The following is a 21,952-nucleotide window of genomic DNA, read 5'->3' as shown; positions in this document are numbered from 1 at the left end:
GTCAGATAATTAAAATACTTCTTTCATCTTAGTGTTGGCATCTATTTATTGATTGTCTTTTTCATTCAGCTTGAGGTCTTTCTGGTTCTTGGTACAATGAGTGATTTTTGATTGAAACCTGGACATATTGAGTATTATGTTATGAGATTGTGAATCTTATTTAAATTTTCTGTTTTGGCTGGCTTCTGAAAGAGAGCGTTTGCCACATCCTTACTGCCATTTGGGGGTAGAAGTCCAGGTTCCCCATTTGGTTTCCATTGATACCTGAGGGATGCTCCTTGTAATTGCTAAGTGAGCATGAATTCTGGCTCACTAGGCCTCTGCTGAGGTATCTCTGGCTAGGAGGGATAGGAGTGCTGTGTTACTGCTCCCCACGTGGTCTCCACTGATACTACAGGGATGGGGTGGTTTGTTGTTCGTGGTCTTTTACTGCTTGGCTGGTATGAAAGTCTTGGCTCTCTACCTGGCCTTCTCTGACACTAACCTGTTGGAAGGATTTGTGGGATCAGGGTGCCTCATTACAGCCTGGCGAGGGTAGAAGCCTAGGTCTTTGCTAACGTGGATGTGAATGGGGCCATAGTGTTTTCTGTGGCGTTTGGCTGGGGTAGAGCAATTATTGCCTAAAAGTTTTCTGTGTTGCTAGGCTGTCCCTTTTCTGATCCTTGGCTAGAAAGAGCAGCCCATTGGAGCTTTTTTTTTTTTTTTTTTTGGTCTGTACCCATTGCTGTTTCTGGGTTACTGACTTGTTCACCTTTATGTTTGGGTTATATGAGATTTAAAAAGGAAACCCAGGGAGCTTGCAACCACATCATTCACTGGTCCTGGAGTCTGCTTTTCTCCACCTTTTAGGATCCTCTTACGTTTATTTTATATGTAACATTTGGGATTTTTAGTTACACTTAGGGGGAGGAGTAGGGAAAAGCATGTCTATTCCACTTTCCTGGAAACAGAATTACTATCATTTAACTTATTTTTAAAAATTTATATCTATATATCTGTCTGGATATGTAGGAAGAAAATCTGTAATACACAGCAAACTTAATCAGTGGTTACCTTTGAGGAAGTAGGTTGCAGAGCTTCATTTCGTCTAAATAAAACATGAGTATACCCTTGTTGTCTAAGATGCTGACAGTACAGACAATATAGAGTAAAAGTGACCTCCCATTTCAATAGTCCCTTTTGCCCTGACAAAGTTTTATGTGAAGCTTTCCTATCTTATTACTGTACATTTCTATACATAAATGTAAATAGATAGGCCTATGGTTAATTTTATTTGTTTTAATGTAAGTGATCATTCTATATCTTTCTCTTCTAAGTCTTTGGGCATTTTCAGCTGAAAAGGATTATGTGGCTAGAAATTGCAGTCATAAGTCTATAAATGACTCAAGGGCTGTTTGTTTCTCATTCCCTTTCCCTTTCTTTGTTGTTTTTTGGCTCTAGAATCTACATTAATCCCAGATGTTTTGACTTTAATTCACTGTACTATTCTGTCAAGAAGGAAAAACCTTATTTTTGATAGCTTTCTGGCTCTGGTGTCAGACAAAATGAGCTTTCTTGCTTTCTTTCTTTTCTTTTCTTTTTTTTTTGGGGGGGGGGGGCATGGCATGTGGGAACTTAGTTCCCCCACCAGGGATTGAACTCGTTCCCGCTGCTTGGAAGTGCAGAGTCTTAAACGCTGGACCACCAGTAAAGTCCCAAGATGAGCTTTTGAAGCCCAGTTAGTTTTATGACTTTATTCATTCATACATTCACTCATTTATTCAACAAATATTTATTGAGCATTTAAACACCGTTCTAGGTGCTGGGAATACAGCCACACAGCAGATAAAATCCCTTGTCTTTATGGAGCCAGGGATAGATAGATAATAGGTAAACTAGTATATAATATGTCCAATGGTGGTAAGTTCTATAGAGAAAAAGAAAGCAAGGAAGGGGAATGGGATGAGGGAATTTGCTCTTTTAATTAGAGTGGTAAGGGAAAGCATTGCTAATAAAAATGGCATTTGAAGAAGTGTGAGGGAGGCAAACATGCTTAAGGAACAGAAAGGAGGGTAGTGTGGCTGGAGTGGAATGAGAGAGTAGGAGTATGTTTAGAGATGACTTTAAAGAGGTAATTGTAATCTAATCACAGGGAGATTATTAAACCCTTGGGTTTTACTCTGCATGAGTTGGGAAGCTACTGGAAAGCTGTTTTAGTAGGGATGTGACATGATCTCACACAGGCTTTAACTTAGCTACAATGTTGAGAGTAAGTTCTAGGGGTCAGTGATAGAAGCAGGGAGACCAGTTAAGTGGTTCCTGTAATAATCCAAGAGAGAGATATTGGGGGCTTGGACCCTGATGGTGACAGTAGATGTGGTAAAAAGTGGTTAGCCAGATTCTGAATTTTTTTTTCTCCAATATTTTATTATAGAAATTTGGATGTTTGGGGACTTCCCTGGCAGTCCAGTGGTTAAGACTCTGCGCTCCCAATGCAGGGGGCATGGGTTCGATCGCTGGTTGGGAAACTAAGATTCCCACATGCCTCATGGTGTGGCCAAAAAAAGAAATTTGGATGTTTTGAAAATAGACCTAACAGTATGTGCTGAGGGATTGAATAAAAGATGTGAGGAAAGGTAGAGTCACTGATAACTGTATTATTTTGGCCTGAACACCTGGAAGAATCTGCTAAAGCACCTATGTTGGAGAAGAAAATCACGAGTCTGGTTTTCAACACAATGTATGTTAGACACCCACCTATAGATGTTGAGTAGACGTTGGATATATGAGTTTGGAGTTCATGTGGCAGGTCTGGTGATTAGTGATGTCTTGTGCATCTCATTGACAATTCAAGTCACAAGAGTACGTGTTGACTTTACTGCCAATTGTAGAATATTATGAGAGAAAGTTTGGTAGAAAGGAGGACATAAGGGACCTGGCTTCTAGTCTTAGTTCTGTGACTGACTGGTGGTGTAACTTAGGGCAAGTCATTTAACCTCCTTACACCCCAGTTTTCTTTTATGTAAAATTAAGTTGTCTAATTAGATGGTTTTTAGTCTTTTCATCCATATGTCCCTGGGTCTAGATCAAGGAGAAGGTTCAATAGATGGTGCTATGCACTAAATTGCATCCCTCCCAAATTCGTATGTTGAAGCCTTAAACTCGCATGTGACTGTATTAGAAACAGGGCCTTTAAGGAGGTGGTTAAGGTTAAAAGAGGTCCTAAGTGTGGAGCTCTGATCCAGTAGACCTGGTGGCTTTATCAGAGGAGAGACACCAGAGATCTCCCTCTATCTGCTGAGAGGTAAGAAGGTGGCCATCTGCAAGCCAGCAGAGAGCTTGCACCAGAAACTGAATTGGCTGGCACCTTGGTCCTGGACTTCCTAGCCTCTAGAACTATGGGAAATAAATTTCTGTTGTTTGAGCTATGCAGTCTGTGGCACCTTGTTATGGCAGCCTGAGCAGACTAAGATAGATAGGGCTCTGAGCCTTACCTTAAACTTTATTTATTTATTAAAAAAATTTTTATTATTGGCTGCATTGGGTCTTCGTTGCTGCACTTGGGCTTTCTCTAGTTGCGGCGAGCGGGGGCTACTCTTCGCTGCGGTGCATGGGCTTCTCATTGCGGTGGCTTCTCTTGTTGTGGAGCCGCGGGGGCTTCGGTAGTTGTGACGCATGGGCTTAGCTGCTCTGCGGCATGTGGCATCCTCCCGGACCAGGGATGGAACCCGTGTCACCTGCATTGGCAGGTGGATTCTTAACCACTGAGCCACCAGGGAAGCCCCCTTACCTTAAGCTTTAGACAAAACAGTTCTGTGATCTGTTTGAATCTGGGAGTTCTGAATAAGACAGTGTGTGAAGAAAGGGTTCTATTAAAAAAAAAATTTGAGAACCAGTGGTTTAGATGTTAATCTAAGATTCTGTCAGGGACTTAGCCTATCACATAGTAGGTGTGTAATAAATATTTGTTGAAAGATGAAGTTTAATTATAATCATCAACTAGAATATGTAATACATCGTATTAATTTTAATTCTTGGTTATCTTGGTACCACAAGTGGTTTATCTTCAGTTCAAAGAATCATTTTAGGATATATTCTAATTGCCTGAAATTGCATTATAGAAGAGAGTCCTGACCTCAGTGATGAGATTCTTTTGTTGTTAGTTATGAGCAGGCAGCCAGTTTATCAGGTTTACCTATTGTCCCACACTGTGCTGGTTGCCCTGGGGCAACCATGAGTCAAAGTCCCTTCCCTCAGAGACAGTAATAGACATTTGAAGAACTGTGCCTAGACATATCAAACAGTAACCAACATAACAGTATAGAATCAAGTGATAAATTCCATGGGAGTTAACAGAAAAGAGATCTTAGGGGATTGGAGTAGTTGAAGAAGGCTTTTTGTACGGGACTTAAGCTGAGCTTTAAAAAATACGTGGAGTTTGCAGAGAAGAGGATTCATCCTGAGCTCATGTTCCTGAAATAGCAGAGCTTAGTCTTAGGGATTCATTTCTGAATGGGATTCTGTGCTAGTCTCCCACACTCCTGAGGATAATCTGTGCCAATATTTCCTTATTGAATGCCTACTTGGTGCCAGGTGTGGTGTTAGATGTCAAGAATCCAAAGTGAACAAAGGTCTTAGAGTACAGTAGATATAGTCTACAGACATGTAAATAGTCAAAGGACACTGTGATAGGAGTTTTGTTTTACTGGAGTTATCTTCTAATAACTTGCTTGTAAAGGGTATGTGGAAAATCAATTTGGAATCTTTGTAGGCCTAAAAATTCCCTCCCCATATCTTTTTAATGATTATTTGTATGTAAATTCTATATTGAAAATGATTTTTCTTAGGAAACTTGAAACCATTGTTTTCAGAATTTTCGTATTACCAAAGAAAAGGCTGATTTTGTCTTATTATCACTAATTGGTACTTTTTCTCTTCAGTCTTTTAGGTTTGCCTGTTTTTTTTTAAGCTTTTCTGGAGTTTCATGAGGCTCTCCAGATGTTATTGAGTTCAGGACACTTTTTGGACTCTCTTAGTGTGAAACTTAGTGTTCATGTGTATGAAACTAAAAAAGTTTTAACAAAAATTTATTTCCTTCTATTTTTCTCTGTTCTCTTTTTCTGGAGCTCCTTAGTTTGATATTGGTCTTTCTGGATTGATCCTTTACTTCTTTTAGCTTTTTACTCATTTTGTGTCTTTATCTTTTTATTCTGTTGTGACATATTTCCTTACCCTTTTTTTTTTAACCCTTTCTTTTTACATTTAAAAGAAAATTTTAGTTCAGCCTTTGTATTTCCAATTTCTAAGAGAATTTTCTTATTCTTTTCCCTTGGAATCCTATTTTTCTGTTATGGCTGAAATATTTTAGATCTCTGTTGTGATACTTATCAGATTTTAAAACATTTTTTTTTCTGTTTCCTAAATAATTTATGTTCCTTAGAAATTATCTTGGTCTTTTTTTTCATGCTGCTGGTTTTTCTCTTATAAGAAGAAGGAGTTTTCCCTTAAAATGCTTGGTTTTTCTGCTTATATTTAAGAGTAAATGATTATATAAATTAATCAACATGGGTTTCTTCCACTGCTTTGAAGATAGATTGTTCCCTAGCAGACCTCTTTCCTTAGTGGAAAGGCTGATTAAGATTTCTGTATTTGCATGTGGGAATAGCAGTGGTGATGACAGTGGTAAGCATATATCTTTGGCAGATTTAGAATTGAAGGTGTGCAGGTTAGAAGCTGGCCGTTAGGCTGGTGAGCCAGCAGTTTCGGAATAAGGAGGGTTTTATGTCAAGGTACCAGTACCCACTCTAAAAGCCTAGCTTTTCCGTGGCAGTTTTTAGACTTGTAAAGAGAAGTGTCCTTTCTTTCTAGGTCTCAATACCTGTTCTGTGTGGGAGAGGGGTGGGTTTATGACTGGTGAGTCTGTTTTCTAGACAGACCTGTAGATAATCCTTCAATTTTTAGCCCCACTTCTTACTTCTGCTTTCATACCTCTAAATTCTGAGTCTAACTAAATCCACTCTGGTCTGTTTCTTCTTGTATTCAGGACTACAGAGAGCTTCCTTCTCTCTGTTTTCTCCTTCAGTGTGATCTCATCTTTAGGTCTTATAGAAATGCAGATGGTACCCTTCTCTCTCTCTCTGTTTGCTGTATGTGTGCTTTCTTTTTGTTTAATGTTGTTCTTTTAATCCCCCAAGTTGTTTTTGAAAAAACATTTAAACCCACAGAAAAATGGAAAGAGTGAGCATTGACCCTTGTGTACCCTTCATGTAGCTATCTATAACAATTAAGTTCCTCTCTGTTTACACTGTTTTTCTGACCTTTTATTTTTATAAGTTGAAGGCATCATGACACTTCAGTCCCAAGTGCTTAGCATGTGTTATCCAAGAGGGAGATTGTCTTATATCACCACAGTACCGTGTCACGCCTAAGAAATTTAATATCAGCACAATATCTAATATATGCTCCATATTTGGATTCCCTCAGTAGTCTCCAAAATACCTTTTCCCAGGATTTAATTAAGGATCACACATTGCATGTGGATGTCCTATTTTCCTTTAATATAAAAAGATCTCCTCCTCCCCCCGCCCTTTTTTTTTTGTGTGTGGTACGCGGGCCTCTCACTGCTGTGGCCTCTCCTGTTGCGGAGCACAGGCTCCGGACGCGCAGGCTCAGCGGCCATGGCTCACGGGCCCAGCCGCTCCGCCGCACGTGGGATCTTCCCGGACCGGGGCACGAACCCGTGTCCCCTGCATCGGCAGGCCGACTCTCAACCACTGCGCCACCAGGGAAGCCCAATGAGATTGTTTTTAGATCAAGAACCTTATAAATGATCAGTTTTCTCTAAAAATGTCTAAATCAGATCAACTACATATCAAATGAATTCATTATGAATTTATCTGGGGGAAAATTACTTTCTTAAAACCAAGGTACTTATCCTCTATTATTAATATTAGGAGGTATTTTAAGTTTTAAAACTCATTGTTTTCAAGGATTGTTAGAAATCTATTTCAAGGCTTAATAGCAGTTTAAAATTAAACTGTAGCCTCCATATTTGTCTGGTCATCAGCAGTTTTACTGCATTCTTATAAAATATTCCCTTAGTACAGGTAGAGTAAAAAAGTGTTGTCACCTTCAGCCTCCTTTCCCCTTCAGTCCTTCTGTCTTCTCAGTTTGCTGGATATCCCTTCAGATCTTTACCTATGCATTAAGGACATATATAGTATAAAGAAATGTGTGCCTATGTTTAATACACAATTTTTTTAACACACTGTAAACACACGTAGGTATTCTGCATTTTGTTTTTACACTTAACAGTGTGTCTTCAGAGCTTTCTATCTCACTCACTTGAGCTACTGTGCACAGTGTGGCTGCAGTTTGTCTTATATAACTGTCTTTGTTGATGGACAGTTATTTCCAGTATTTTAATTGTTTCTTCATTGCAACTTTTCTTTTTAGGGTGTCAAAATCTGAACGCAATTGGGAGGTTGTGAAGTTGTTTTTTGTTTGATTGTTTTGCTGTTGTTTTTAATAGCTTGTATTACAGAAAGTAGAAATAATGATTTTCTGTAATAAATAGGCATTTTATTTCATTTCATTGTTAAAAATATGTGGTCTCTTAAAAAGGACATCCTTCATGGGTAGATATTATTATTTGAAATTTCTATACAATATTTAACACTTCTAGATATTTGAATTGCCTAAATTCCCACTGAATAATGAGGCAAGAAAATTTATATACTGCTTTAATGTGATAAAAACAAAACAATATACTGAAGTAAATATAAAAAAAGGAAAATATCATTTCCTCTCTGATTCTAAAGTTAACACCTACATAGAAAAGACAAAAACTTTGAAAAAGAAAATATAAATCATTCCCAAATTTTACCCATAGTAGGCATTATTCACCTTTAGCATTTTGGTGACTGTTCTTCCAGTTGTGTGTGTGTATGTGTATATTTCTATATCAAATCTAATCAGATACAGATTTATGAGTATGCATTATTGTGCGTGTATACAGTGCAGACATCTTTCTCTCAACATGTTTTCACATGTGTGGAATGTATGTATACATACACGCAGATATTTGTATGTAATTGTATAAGTGGATTATATTCTACATGTTATCCTACAGTTTTTTCACTCAGTAGTGGGTCATATTTTCATGCCATTGAATACAGATATAATCAGCCTTTTAATATCTGTGTACCATGTCTCTCTGTAGATATACCTGATTGATTCTGATCAGTTACATGGCAGCAGTGGGTCTCAAATGGGCTTTGGTTTTAGGTAGTACTCTGGGCCAGAGACCCTGTGTAACCTCCTAGTGGGGGCACTAAGGAGTGGTTGAGAGTTAAATGGCTTTTCTTGGCAGATGTGGTTTTCTTTGGTGACTCTTAGTGTCAGTAAGGAGAGAGCGTCCAGCAATAGGGCTAAAGGAGTAAGTTCCTTTATGGAGTGTGGGGATTGAGGTGTGAGACAACAGGATTGGCCAAGGCTTTAAAATGAAAGGGAATTACGCATGTTGCGATGGGATTGACAGAGAAGATAATGGAAACAGTTGAGGGCATCTGGTTCAGGTCAGCAGAGCAAAGCAGAAAATAGGAGAGACATATCAGTTGTGGAAAGGACGGGATTTCTTGCAGAGTTGGCTACTGATCGCCTTGCCCTCATGGGTTTGGCATTCATTAGTAGACACTGTCTGAAATGGCACTTGCCATTTGGAACTTAAAAATAAACATGATAGGGCTTCCCTTGTGGCGCAGTGGTTGAGAGTCCGCCTGCCAGTGCAGGGGACACGGGTTCGTGACCCGGTCCGGGAGGATCCCACATGCCACGAAGCGGCTGGACCCATGAGCCATGGCCGCTGAGCCTGTGCGTCTGGAGCCTGTGCTCTGCAATGGGAGAGGCCACAACAGTGAGAGGCCCGCGAACCGCAAAAAACAAACAAACAAAAAAACACCATGATATTTCGTCTTTGATCTCACAACTTAGACAAAGTGAAATGCAGGTGGCTAGGAGGCTACTATTTAGTTTTCTTCCTTTTTAAGGAAAAAAAAAGCATTCTGTTTGTAATTTTTGTTCTACTTCCTTATTCCTTACAGAGCACTCTCAGGCACTTGGCTATCAGCCAGTCAGTTTTTTAAAAAACTTGTATGTTTTTGTTTAAAGAGTGTGTGGTCTATCCTTTACTAGAGTATCTTTCTTCCTTTCTTTCTTCCCCCTCTTTATTTTTAAGAATCACTGGAAGAACTGGCAAGGCATTATTACTGTAGAGTGACCCAAATTAACAAGCTCTCATGGTATAGGAAAGCACCCTGCATGCCAAAATGTGAGTCAGAAAACCTGGTCCAATTTTACCCTGCTAAGTGATTTAATCTTTGGAGCAAGGCTTTATCCAAAATATCTGTTTGTGGATTGGTGTAGAAAAAGAATATGTTTGGGGGGTGCTCATTAACAATTTATTATATAGCACATCAAAAGCAGAGTTGAACTAGTATCACCACACTATCTGCATTTTTACTCTGCTTTGTTAAGGGCTATACTAGCATTGTTTTCTCTTCTCGCTGTTATACACACACCCACGCACGCTCACTCTTTGTGATAGGCTTATATACTACATTTAAAGTATGAAGTATGCCTTAAAATAACATGGCATTCATTAAGTTAATAAACGTATTGAATGAAGGCACTCTCATAGATACTGGTTATATGAAGATAAATAACACATGGTCCCCACCCTTAAAGAAATTATTGTTTAGACGAGTGAGACAGAAGTATATGCTAGAAGTATATGGAAATTATGGAAGATAACAGGCAAAAGAGGAGTAGTCAGTTCTACTTTGGGGTTGGGATGCCTGAAAAAGCTTAGCAGGTGATTTTTGAGAGAGAATTGTATACTACATAGAGGGGGAAGAGGTGGGGTATTGGGGTAGGTGATGCTCAATTCAGTCCAGAGTTGTTACCAGAGCCATAGAGGCCTGAGACATGATGACACTGCAAATAGCTTCATATGGCTAATGTGAAGGGTATGTATGGAGGAGTGGAAGGAGATGATACTGCAGAGGTAGTTAGGGGAGTTTGAATGTTATCTAGAAGATTTTTAAATGGCTAATTAACATTTATTAATTAAAATTAGGGAAGCAGGGGGCTTCCCTGGTGGCGCAGTGGTTGAGAGTCCGCCTGCTGATGCAGGGGGCACGGGTTCGTGCCCCAGTCTGGGAAGATCCCACATACCGCGGAGCGGTTGGGCCCGTGAGCCATGGCCGCTGAGCCTGCGCGTACAGAGCCTGTGCTCTGCAACGGGAGAGGCCACAACAGTGAGAGGCCCGCGTACCGCCAAAAAAAAAAAAAAAAAAATTAGGGAAAGATTATCTGGCAAGTCAGAGGACACGATATTACAAGCAGAGAGATCATTTTGCAGCTGTTAAACTAATGTAGCTGGAAGTGCTATGGGCTCAGGATCTCAAACTACGTGATTCAATATCAGAATGAAATTGAGGAAGATAAAGGTGTAGAAACAGTAAAAGACGTGACTCATTTTGTGTGTGAGTTATATGAGAGGGAGGAGTTAGGATGACTTCCAGATTAGTCTGTCTTGGGGGATGTTTTAGAAGATGCCAGTGGCCATTTGAGGAGAAGCTGGTTTAAGAAGGAATGATAGGACTTCCCTGGTGGTGCAGTGGTTAAGAATCCGCCTGCCAATGCAGGGGACATGGGTTCGAGCCCTGGTCCGGGAAGATCCCACATGCCGTGGAGCGGCTAAGCCCGTGTGCCACAACTGCTGAGCCTGCGCTCTAGAGCCTGCGTGCCACAACTACTGAGCCCACATGCCACAACTAATGAAGCCCACATGCCTAGCCCATGCTCCGCAACAAGAGAAGCCACCGCAGTGAGAAGCCGGTGCACCGCAACGAAAAGTAGCCCCCGCTCGCTGCAACTAGAGAAAGCCTGCGTGCAGCAATGAAGACCCAACGCAGCCAAAAATAAATACATAAAATAAAATAAAATGAAGAAATGATAATGAGTTTGGTGTTTGAACATGTTGAGTTTGAGTTGGTAAGAGACATCCAGAAAGATGTGTTCTGTAAGTATTTGAACCGACCGAGAGAGTAAGGGTTTGTCGTCAGGATTGAGACTATTCAGGATTGAATTGTTTGAAACTATGGAGTAGGTGTGATAATCTAGGAATTGAAAAGGAAAAGTGTTGAGGACAAAGGACGAACAGTTTGGGGGTGGGCTAGAAAGAAGAGCTGGTAAAGAAGATCGAGAGGGAATGGTCTAAAAAGAATCCACTGAATTTGTCAGAGGGTATTAGTGATTTTTGCCAATCGGATTTTAGTGGTGTGCTAGAGTAAAAGCCAGATTGCAGAATAATTTTTTATATTTTATTGTATTTATGCACTGAATTACAGATTGAAGTATTTTATTAAAATTAAGAAATACTTAAAAGAGACAAATAAATATAGAGAATTAGTTAACCAACTTGTGTACCCACTATGCAGTTTTTTAAACTTTTTATTTTTAAATAATTATTGACTCAGGAAGTTACAAAAATGGTACAGAGAGGTCCTCCTGTATAGCCTTCACTCAGCCTCCTCCAGTCACTTGTTCAGTTTAACAAGTGTCCTGGACTGGTACAAATGCTAATGTTTTGGGATAGATTATGGAACTGTGCAGGTAGTGTGCATATGGATTCTGTACCTCTATGTGGTGCAAGCCTGGAGTTTTGATTCTCATAAGAGCCTCTCTCCTTCCACCTGGGGCAGGGCAGATAGCAACTTTTCTTGCTGCTTCTCAGGACGCATGGGTGGAGCTTTTCCAGCTCCTTTTCACATATTGAGGAGCCCTTTTGAGGATCTTGGCTCAAAACAGGTTTTACTTCTAGGTCCCCACTGAAATAAGCTCAAAATCAAGTCTTCTATCTCTGTGGGCCAATATCTCCCTAGATTGCCTTGGTGTCAGCTGGAGCTTACATCTTTGAGTTTCTTCCTTTCTGGCACCTGGGAATTCCCCCTCCCTTCCCCCTTTTTGAGTTCAGTTATATATTTTTATAATTTTTCATGTTGATCTTGCATTTCAGTTAGTGCATTTGGGCACATGGATGTATTAGTTCAGTCTGCCTTGTTCCTTGAATCAGAAGTCTGATAAACTATTTCTTAATTTCTTATTTCTTAATTTTATTCTCTGCATTGTCCATAAAAAGGATTTGAGGTTGGATTATGTTACTCTCGTTAAAAATATTATTTATTTTAAAAATGGATAATACATGCATGTGGTAGTCTACATGTGTCCCTTTGTCCTGTTCCCACCCAGTTTGCCTTCACAGGTACAACCAGTTACCAGTCTCTTATATATCCTAGAGATAGACCATGCACTAGTTTATTCTTTAACAGCAGCTTTAGTGTTTATAATTTAATCTTGTAACCAATATTCAGGAGTTTTCCATCTGTTTGACAAGTAACAATTCTATTTTCTTCTTTTCTGAGAGCTTTTGAAGGAGAATGTTATACTCGTTATATGTTACGTGTATGTTTTTATACATGTGCATGGATTATCTGTGTTTTAACTTTTGTTCATTTCAGAAATCCCTCGAAATGTGACAGAAAATGAAAAAATAATGTAGACTGTTGATTCAAATGTTTTAAGTCACTACATGGAATATTAAAATAATGGAACAATAGCCCTAATTTTTGGGAGGTAGTAGAAATGATATTTTAAGATGTTGGAATCTTATGAAACACAATGAGGATATCCTTAAAAATTGTCCTAATTACTAACCAGTACATGCTATTGTTTGCATATGCGCAAATAATCGCCTACAGAAGTGATGGGTCTGTCAAACATGAAGCCCTCTCTTAGGTTCCTCAGCCACAATATATACCATTGATTGCCTAACTGCAGCTTGGTGAAATTCAGTGACATGGAAGCAAGAAATGGAAGCCTATGACCTGATATGTTTTCTTCCTTAGATCAACCTCTCTACTTCTCCTACACCTGCACAGTTAATAAGCCGTTCCCAGGCTTCCAGTTCTACCAGTGGCAGTATTACCCAACAGACTATGTTACTAGGGAGTACCTCCCCTACCCTAACGGCAAGCCAAGCTCAAATGTATCTCCGAGCTCAAATGGTAAGATATGAGCTACCAGATTTTTTCAGTGTTTAAAGATTTGAGAGAGATCAAAATGTTTCTTGATTTGATATAATAGGAGACATTTTTAATATTTAAGAAATGTTTAACAAAATTTTTGTGTATGTGCCTAGCTCTTATACATTTATGCCATGAAAAATTCTGCCTTTAATTGGTAGGCCTTCTTAGTGTATCAAATAGTAATTAGCAGCATTAGGGAGCTAACAGAATCTGTAACATAGGAGTGATTAATTTTTAATATGAAATTTCTTTGATTTCAAACCCTTTATCATATTTTAACATCTCTGAAACTGAGATGCATTTTATAATTGATGGCATCTTACAGTTGTAGTTGGTGCTTATAGTGATACATAAAATCACCGTATATCTTTGACATCTTAGATTTGATGAAATTGTTAGAAACATAAAAAACTTGGTTGTTAACTATAAATTAGAATTTATATTGTGGGATCTTCTGAAATCAGGATTGGAGTTCGTGATAATTTACCAGATGAGTCTTAGCTTTGGTTATTCCCGTCTTAAAAATCTGCAAGGTGATCTGTGTTCCTGTGCTCACTTTGATCTTTTGTTAATACAGGAATGTTAATTTGGCTATTGTGTGTTTGAGTATCTACTGATTTCCTAATTTACTTGTTGAGCCTTCTTTAAGGAATGTAAAAATTGGTTGACATTTACTTTATTTGATGTCTTTACAGGTAGCTAGAGAAGAACTTTGTCCCTGATATGTATTTATTTATATGCTTTTTTATCCAGTGAACTGAATATATATCTGGATCCCCAGTTCTCCACTAAAATTGCAAAGGTTTCCGTCATATTTCTAACAGGAAACAATGATATGACCCTCTTTTTATTTACAGACTATTCAATAGATATTACCATATTTCTGGATTTTTTCTCCATGAGATCTTATTTAATCAATAATATGCTTCAGAATTAGGGAGAACCATTTGAAATGGTTGCTACTGGACCGTTTTTGACCTCTAAAACTGGCAGTTTCATATGGTTCACGCTAGACAGAACATCTTTTTAGGTATAGTGCTTTTAGCTGTTTGTACTGGAAATTACCTTCTTGTGAAAGTTACACCTGTCATTTAATTCACTTAAGTTTAGTATGTAAAGAACTGAAGTTTAAATGATCCTGTAATTGGTAATTTTAATTTAAACAGAAATGGCTTTTGAGGAACTGTATAACTTGATGCAATTTTGAGATAGAGTATTCACAGGTTCTTTGAAACAACTGTCATAATTTACTAAATTGGATTGGATAATCTCTGAGTGGATTGTATTGCCTTTTTAAATTAATGGCATTCTGTTTCAGTATTGAAAAAATAGTATTTGAAAAGAGATGGTGATAATTAAATAAATCAAGTATGTCTTTTTCTTTTCTTTTTTTTTTTGATGTGAAGTTTTTTTGCAGGCTGCTTTGTTGTTGACTTTTAACATGTTGTGGCATTTACACTTAGAATGAATATTTCTTTACAAATAGTTTTAAAATCAAGAGCAACCTAGGTTTGTACTACACAGATCCTGTGTAGCTGAGTGAAATATTGTAACGTAGCATGTGGCATAGTTATCCTTTGGGGTAAAGAGGACTGAAAAGACTTTTTGGTGTTTCTTTTCATGTTTCTCACTGAAATTTAGTTTACATTCAAGAGCAGTGACTATGGTTGCCTATTCTAACTTCCATTTTAGGAATCCTGCCACAACAGTTTTGAGCTGGGAAAAGTTTAAGTATGATAGCTTATTCGGGGAAAATTTTGGTATGAGGATTTCATATTGCCAAAATACATTTTCTTTTTTGAGCACTGATTTATTTTCTACTCATCAGAATCATGAGCTGTTTCAAAAATGTTTCTGGTTTTTTTTTTCCTTTTGAGTTCTCTATTATCAAAAAGTTCTCCTTGTCATGTAAAACCTTTTGCTTAGGAGACAATCCTAAACTGCATTGTCTTTCTGTCACAAATTTCAGTCTTTCTTGCCTGCTATACATTGTGTGTGGGACATGTTCTTTTGTCTTAGGGTATTTTTTTGGTTTTTCTGTCTGTACAGCTGATTTTCACACCCGCTACCACTGTGGCTGCTGTACAGTCTGACATTCCTGTTGTCTCGTCGTCATCGTCATCTTCCTGTCAGTCTGCAGCTACTCAGGTGAGCTTGTCTAGCTTCATAATGTGGTACTTAAGGTCTGGGTCTTCAGGTTAAAGGTAAACATACATTTGTGTTTAAGTTACTGATGGTTTCAGTGCTCTTTGTCACACATTTCAGATCAACATTTAATCCAGTGAGAACTTCAAGAAAATTTTTTGCTTTTATAGAAATTATAATGCCATTAAACAGGGATATTTATGTTATTTGACATTAGTGAAAGTTAATATGTTTTGCTATGACATTGTATGTTTAGTTTTATTGTAAAGCAGATTTATTATGTGAGATGTATTCTTTTCTGTAGATTCCTTTGTAAGCAGTTAGGTAATAACCGTGTCAAGATGGCTTTTAAATTTAAAAATGAGCTGGGTAAACTTTAAACTTAAAAAATTGAGCAGAATGTTACTCAGTTTTTTGTTTATACTTTGTTTGGTACTATGGAGAAAATGAACTTTAACTTTCTCCTTACACCATTCACAAAAATAAACCAGAAGTAATGTAGACCTAAAGACAAAAAACAAAACTATAAAACCTCTAGAAGAAAACATAGGGGATATCTTTACAACTCCAGGGTAGGCAAAGCTTTCTCAGGACACAAAAAGCATTAACTGTAAAATAAAATAATGATAAATCGGACTTTATCAAAATTTAAAAACTGTTCTTCAAAAGACATTGCTACAAAAACAAAGAGGCAAAGCCACAGACTGAGGGAAAATGTTCACAATACATATATCTGACAAAGGACTTGTATTCAGAATATATAAAGTGCATTTACAACTCAGTAATAAGATCATGAACAGTTCAGTTAAAAATGGGCAATGGGCAAAAGATTTGAACACTTCACAAAAGATATGCGAAAGGCCATAAAGCACATGAAAAAATGCTCAACATGATTAATCTTCCTAGAAATATAAATCAAAACCACAATGAGTATCACTACACACTCATTAGAATGTCTGAAATAAAGGAGACTGAAAATGCCACATGTTGGCGAGAATGTGGAGGAACCATACTATCATATGTTGCAGGTGAAAGTGTAAAAGAGTACAACCACTTTGAAAAACAGTTTTCTTATAAAGTTAAACATATGCTTAAGATGTTACCCAGCAATTCCACTTCTAGATGTTTACCCTGAGAGATTTGAAAACATATATCCACATGAAGATGTTTAAATGAATGTTCATAGCAGCTCTATTTAGAATAGCCCCAAACTGGAAGTAACCACTGTCTTTTAACCGGTGAATGGATAAACATATTGTGGAATATTACTCAGAAATAAAAAGGAACAAACTACTGGTACATCTCAGAAACATTATAATTAGTAAAAGATGCCAGACATCACAGAGTGTAATACTCTGTGACTCTATTTATATGAAATTTCTGAACAGGCAGAACTAATCTATAGTGAAAAAAATGGATTTGTGCTAGAAGGTGGGCAGAAGGTGGGGGAGATTGACTGGGAAGGGGCATGAGTGATGGAAATGTTCTATATCTTGATTGGGGTGGTGGTAACATGGTATATACATAATGTCAAAACTTATTGAACTGGTTCATTCATTTTATTGTATGTAAGTCACACTTCGGTAAAATTAATAAAGATGAATGAAATTGAGTAAATTTTAAATTAAAACAGTTGAGTAGACTTTTACATTGTATGATACCATTTTGACATTTTTCCATAGATAATGTTTTGGATTGCATATGGCAGAAACTGGTATATCTCAAGGTCATCCTTGGCTTCGAATTTTTAATTTAATAATCTCAATCATCTGGTAAAAAGTAAAAACTGAGATAGCAATAATATTCTTTGGTATTTTTCATAGAATCTCTATTTTATTTAATAACAAAATCCAATTTTCATATATCAGCATATAAAGATGGTGATCAGTTAAACTCCGGTTTCTCATAATGTGCTCTGTGACCCTCTATAGTTCCTTAACTTATTTGGACTTCGGTTTCCATATTTATAAAATGAGACCTTTGTTAACTTTAAGGTTTTTTCAGCTCTAAACTTGAAATGTCTCTCTGTGGAATGAATTTGTTGAAGTAGTTATCTTCCTGTTTGTTTTGTTTTGTTTTGGTTTGGTTTGGTTTTATAAAACCTGTCAACTTCCAGAATGGTAAAGTGGCATGGAGCTAGGAGTGTGGTTGCCATTGAAATTACATGCATGAAGTCCTGTATGAGCTTAAGTTCAACTCCCACTGCAGTCATTTATTAGTTCTGTGACTTTAGATAAGTTACCAAACATCTCTAATAGTCATACATACTTGCAGGTTAAGTTGAAGAGTAAGTAATATATGTTTAGTGTCTAGAATGTTGTAGGTACTCAGTACTTTTTCTGCACAGGGGAGAATAGGAAGACCTGGGTTTATATTCTGACTTCAGCAACAGTTGCTTTGTCACTTGCCAGTTGGTTGATTTTGGATAGGTCATAGTATAGCATGGTGTTTATAAGTTTGGACTCTGGAGCCAGATTCTCTGGATTCAAATACATGTTCTACCACCTTCTCATTGTATATCCTTAAACCTCAGTTTCAACAATATAAAATAAAATAAATGTAATGCTTCGTAGGGTTGTAATGAGGATTAAATAGGTTAATAAATGAAAAACAGAACAGTGTCTGTTACCTAGTTAGCACTCACTAAATGTTAGGTGTTGTTATTACTTATGCTAAGCCTCAGTTTCTTCACTGTGAACTGGAAGTAATAGCTCAGAGTTGTTATAAGGAATATAAATGAGACAGTAATCATAAATAAAGCACTCAGCATAGTGCCTGGCACATAAGATATCACACGCTACTAATTACTGTTTTTGTTATGCACTGTCTAAAAATGAGTCATGAATTTGGTTCTTAGCTTTCATGTAGCTAGTAATGAAGAGAGAAACTCAACCATTTAAAGGATTTGCAGTTTCCAAGGTAAAATAAACCAGTTATTAGGAAAATACAACTAACAAATTCTCTAGAGCACAGTCTGTTTTGTGGGTTCTCATAGTCAAAGTAATTTATAGAATAAGCTCTTTGGGGTCCAGTTTGATGTGTATAGGTATGTGGCTCTCTAATAATCTGACTCAATTCAAGGATAGATGGAGGAACTAGAGGGATGGATTGACCTTTAGGAACGTCTCTACTAATGTTTTTCTTTGCTGTGCTTTAGAAGTGGCAGTGAATGAGGCTGACAGTGGTAGGTGATGCTAATATTTTGAATATTCCAGTGGTAACTTTCCTCAAGTTCAGGGTTGTTTTGAAAAATTTGTGCTCCACTTTGTTAATTTTTAAACATATATTTGCAGTTTTTAAAACATTTAATTTGTTTGTAATTGAGAAATACCAAATTTGAAGTTTTATTTTCATACTTTTTAACTGACAAAAGTCAGTATAACAGTTAATTTTTCCTCAGTATTAAAATTTATAGCATACTGTAAAAAAATGAGAAATTTGGAATATCTTACCCTTACCATTTTAAATGCTCCATCTCTTCTCCTTATCATGAAAAAAAATGTGACTTTCAGAAAGATATCATAAGACTAAAAGTATGTTATAGAAAAGTAAGAAATCTTACCAAGGCTCTCTGGGCAATTCTGTAAGAATTGAGGAGAAAACAGCCTTTTAGATTTAAAAGCTAGAAACAGTTCTACTGCTGGCAGTGTGACATGAACTCTTAATTTCCTTATCTACAAAGTGATAATTCACACATTATTTGTTAGATCCAAATTAAAAAACTGACTTGAGAGTATTTGGGTAATCCACTATAAAAATGTAAGGTGTGAAATTAGCAAAAATATTTTGTGGGAAATCTAGACTTTTTCAAAAGTCAGAAAGTTTCCACAAACTGATCTTAGGAAAAGTTCAGATGAAATTAAAGTTGGGCATTAGATGCCATAATATTCTTTATCTTAGAAAGGGTGGGTTCTTTTTAAAAGTGAAGTTCTGTCAAGGAAATCTGAATATGTGATCTATTAACAGCTCAGTTCTGTATATGCTTTAGGAGTATAGTTTACATGTTTGAAATTTATTGTAAATATTTAAGCCAAGATGACCATAGATAGTAAAGCCATATTCTAAAAGTTATCTATTCATATAAATAACATATAGTATACAATATGCACATGCATACGTTTTCTTTCAGAATTCCAGAAAACAAAAGGAAAATTAGAAGGAAAAAGTATATTATTCTATAGAAATGGACTGCTACAGCTTAAGGGTTCACTGTGTCAGATCTTCATTTACTCTGAATATGCTTTTCATTTGAAGGAAAGCTTTTGTTTTTCAGGTTATAGTTCAGACCTTGATTACCATCATTCTGTGGTCCACCTTATACATTATTTATGGCAGATGTTAAATTTCTTGCTGTTTTTCCCTTGCTTCCTGAGAGATTTTAATATTCCTCTGCTAGACATTTGTTGAGATTTCTTTTGGTAAAACATGAACAGATTTTAATGTTAGCTTAAGAAAACCATAAATAAAACAAGATACTTAACAACAACAAGAGCAACAAAATCCATGCAATACATTGTTCAGAATCAGATATAGGAGAATACCTCAGACTTGTGTAGTTTCTGTTATGTCTGCAGTTGGAATTGCGGGGAGTACAAAAATGCATGTCAGAGATGAGAGCCTGCCAGTCAGAGTCTCAGTATTTCACAGACACAGACATTAGTAATTCTAAACCAAGCTAGGTGTTTGTCATTGGTATAGGCCACTATGATCCAAATTCTATGGGAAAAGCATAGAGGGGAGGAGAAATTATTTCTAACCAGAGACTTCGAGAGGTTTCTTTGGGAGAATGGGTAGGAATTTTACTGGTCTTGAGCACTGAGTTGCGCTTCAGGAGACAGAGTTGAGGAAAGAGGAATTTGAGCAAGGGCTCTAAATGAAGGCAGTGCAAGGTATGTTTGGAGAAGGGTGAGCAGAACAGTTTGGCTAGAGTATGAGGATTGTGAAATAGAATAGTGGAAAAAGGGGCTCAAAGCACTTTGGGCCCAGACTGTGGAGGGCTTTGAGTGGCAAGCTGAGAAATCTGGATTTTAGCATATTTTTTTTGCATTAAATTTCAGTAATACAGCAGTAATTAGTCCATTTTACAATGCTGTGAAATATTTGACAAAAATCAGAGAAGATGCTCCATATGGTCTCACTTAGAAAATTCTTTCAGTAGCTTAGAATGGAACTGATTAAAACTTCAACTGCCCTGAAGTAAACATTTATTTAGCATCTGCTGTTGGCTGAACACTGCATTGGCACTTGGAAAGAGAAGGTATAGAGCATCAGTTAATGATACAGTTGTAGAGACAGAACACACATGAAACTGAAGAACATTCATAAAGCAGCAATATATTTGTTACTTTAGAATCTCTCTTACTTCAGTTTCCCTCCCAGGGCCAGTGCTAGCATAAATGTATTAGGTGCATTCATTTCTGAGGCAAAAGATTAAGAAGCTATTGGAGAGGCATGTTCTGCCTTGCTGTTTGAAAATGTTATAGACCTCAGGTGAAAGTAATTGAGATAATCCTTGCCACCATCCGGACTGGCAGTGTGTTTAGAATAGCACCGGTGTAGATAGGAGTCACACGTAAACCATTTCAAGGCCATGCATGATGTCTTTAGTTCATGAGATCTAGTTCTCAAAGGCAAATGAGTGTTTCATAACCACCACAACAAAATCTCACTAACTCTTTAAAGTTAGTTAATAGGAAATGCTTTTCATAATTATCACAATGGGGTAGGTGATTTCATGAATTTGTTTTCTTACTTAGAAGATTAGTGTTCCCTTATAATCTCTATAGACCTATTAACTTTCTTTTTTTGTTATCTTTCTGATCTTTATTAAGATAGCAGTATTGTATCCACACTGTCCTAATTGTGTGTAGTAATTTCTCGCAAGTTTATGAGGGACTTGTAGCCTTAAAATGTTTCACAGTCCTGTCATGGAGAACTCAGAGTGAAGTAGAAGGAATTGCTCATTCTTCCCTCCACACCCTGGGCTCTCCCACCTCTGCAGCTTTGCTCAAGTTTTCCTCTTTGCCTGGAATGCTCTTCCTCTTTCTCCTTCCTTTTGACTGTCTCTGACTTGGTAACTTTAAAATGTTGCAGAGTAATTTCCTCATATTGATAGTTCATTTGCAATATATATATATATATATATATTCTATTTTCATTTAGTTCTTAATGATTCTTTTCCTTAATGTCTTTTTAAAAAAATTGCCACTTAATGTTTAAGATATGATTACTTAGAATAATAGCTCCCCTTTCCTTCAGGGTTAATTAGCTGTTTCAAGTGCTTATAGCTTTATGCATAATATAAAAAGCATAATATAAATGTGCTGTCATTGTTGTTATAATGGTAATGATTACCACATCAATTAATACCATCTGTTTCATCCTTATTTTTTGTTATGTGGTTCTTAGGTTCAGAATTTAACATTACGCAGCCAGAAGTTGGGTGTATTATCTAGCTCACAAAATGGTCCGCCAAAAAGTACTAGTCAAACTCAGTCATTGACAATTTGTCATAACAAAACAACAGTGACCAGTTCTAAAATCAGCCAACGAGATCCTTCTCCAGAAAGTAATAAGAAAGGAGAAAGTCCAAGTCTGGAATCACGAAGCACAGCTGTCACCCGGACATCCAGTATTCACCAGTTAATAGCACCAGGTGGGATAAAGCTTTTGTCGAAAAT

General features: G+C 37.2%; 1 protein-coding gene across 8 annotated transcripts in view; it reads left to right on the top strand.

Annotated features, from left to right (window-relative positions):
* The window catches only part of PHC3 (polyhomeotic homolog 3), an 82,406-nt gene that overhangs the window by 11,802 nt on the left and 48,652 nt on the right, over window positions 1-21,952 (top strand). For 5 of the 8 annotated variants that reach the window (XR_010840666.1, XM_059065061.2, XM_059065059.2 and 2 more), the window contains exons 5-7: window positions 12,948-13,106; window positions 15,177-15,275; window positions 21,681-21,927. Coding sequence is in view for 7 of the 8 variants with exons in the window: in XM_059065061.2 (XP_058921044.1) it covers window positions 12,948-13,106; window positions 15,177-15,275; window positions 21,681-21,927 (505 nt within the window). In the remaining variant the exon portion in view is untranslated. The remainder of the gene's footprint in view (window positions 1-12,947; window positions 13,107-15,176; window positions 15,276-21,680; window positions 21,928-21,952) is intronic. The other 3 variants (XM_067033998.1, XM_059065063.2, XM_059065066.2) reach the window with 1 other exon arrangement.

This window comes from Kogia breviceps, chromosome 5 (assembly GCF_026419965.1).
Source record: "Kogia breviceps isolate mKogBre1 chromosome 5, mKogBre1 haplotype 1, whole genome shotgun sequence".
Taxonomy (NCBI): Eukaryota; Metazoa; Chordata; class Mammalia; order Artiodactyla; family Physeteridae; genus Kogia; species Kogia breviceps.
Note: the sequence above shows the minus strand (reverse complement) of the source record. Positions and strands in the feature narration are given on the sequence as shown.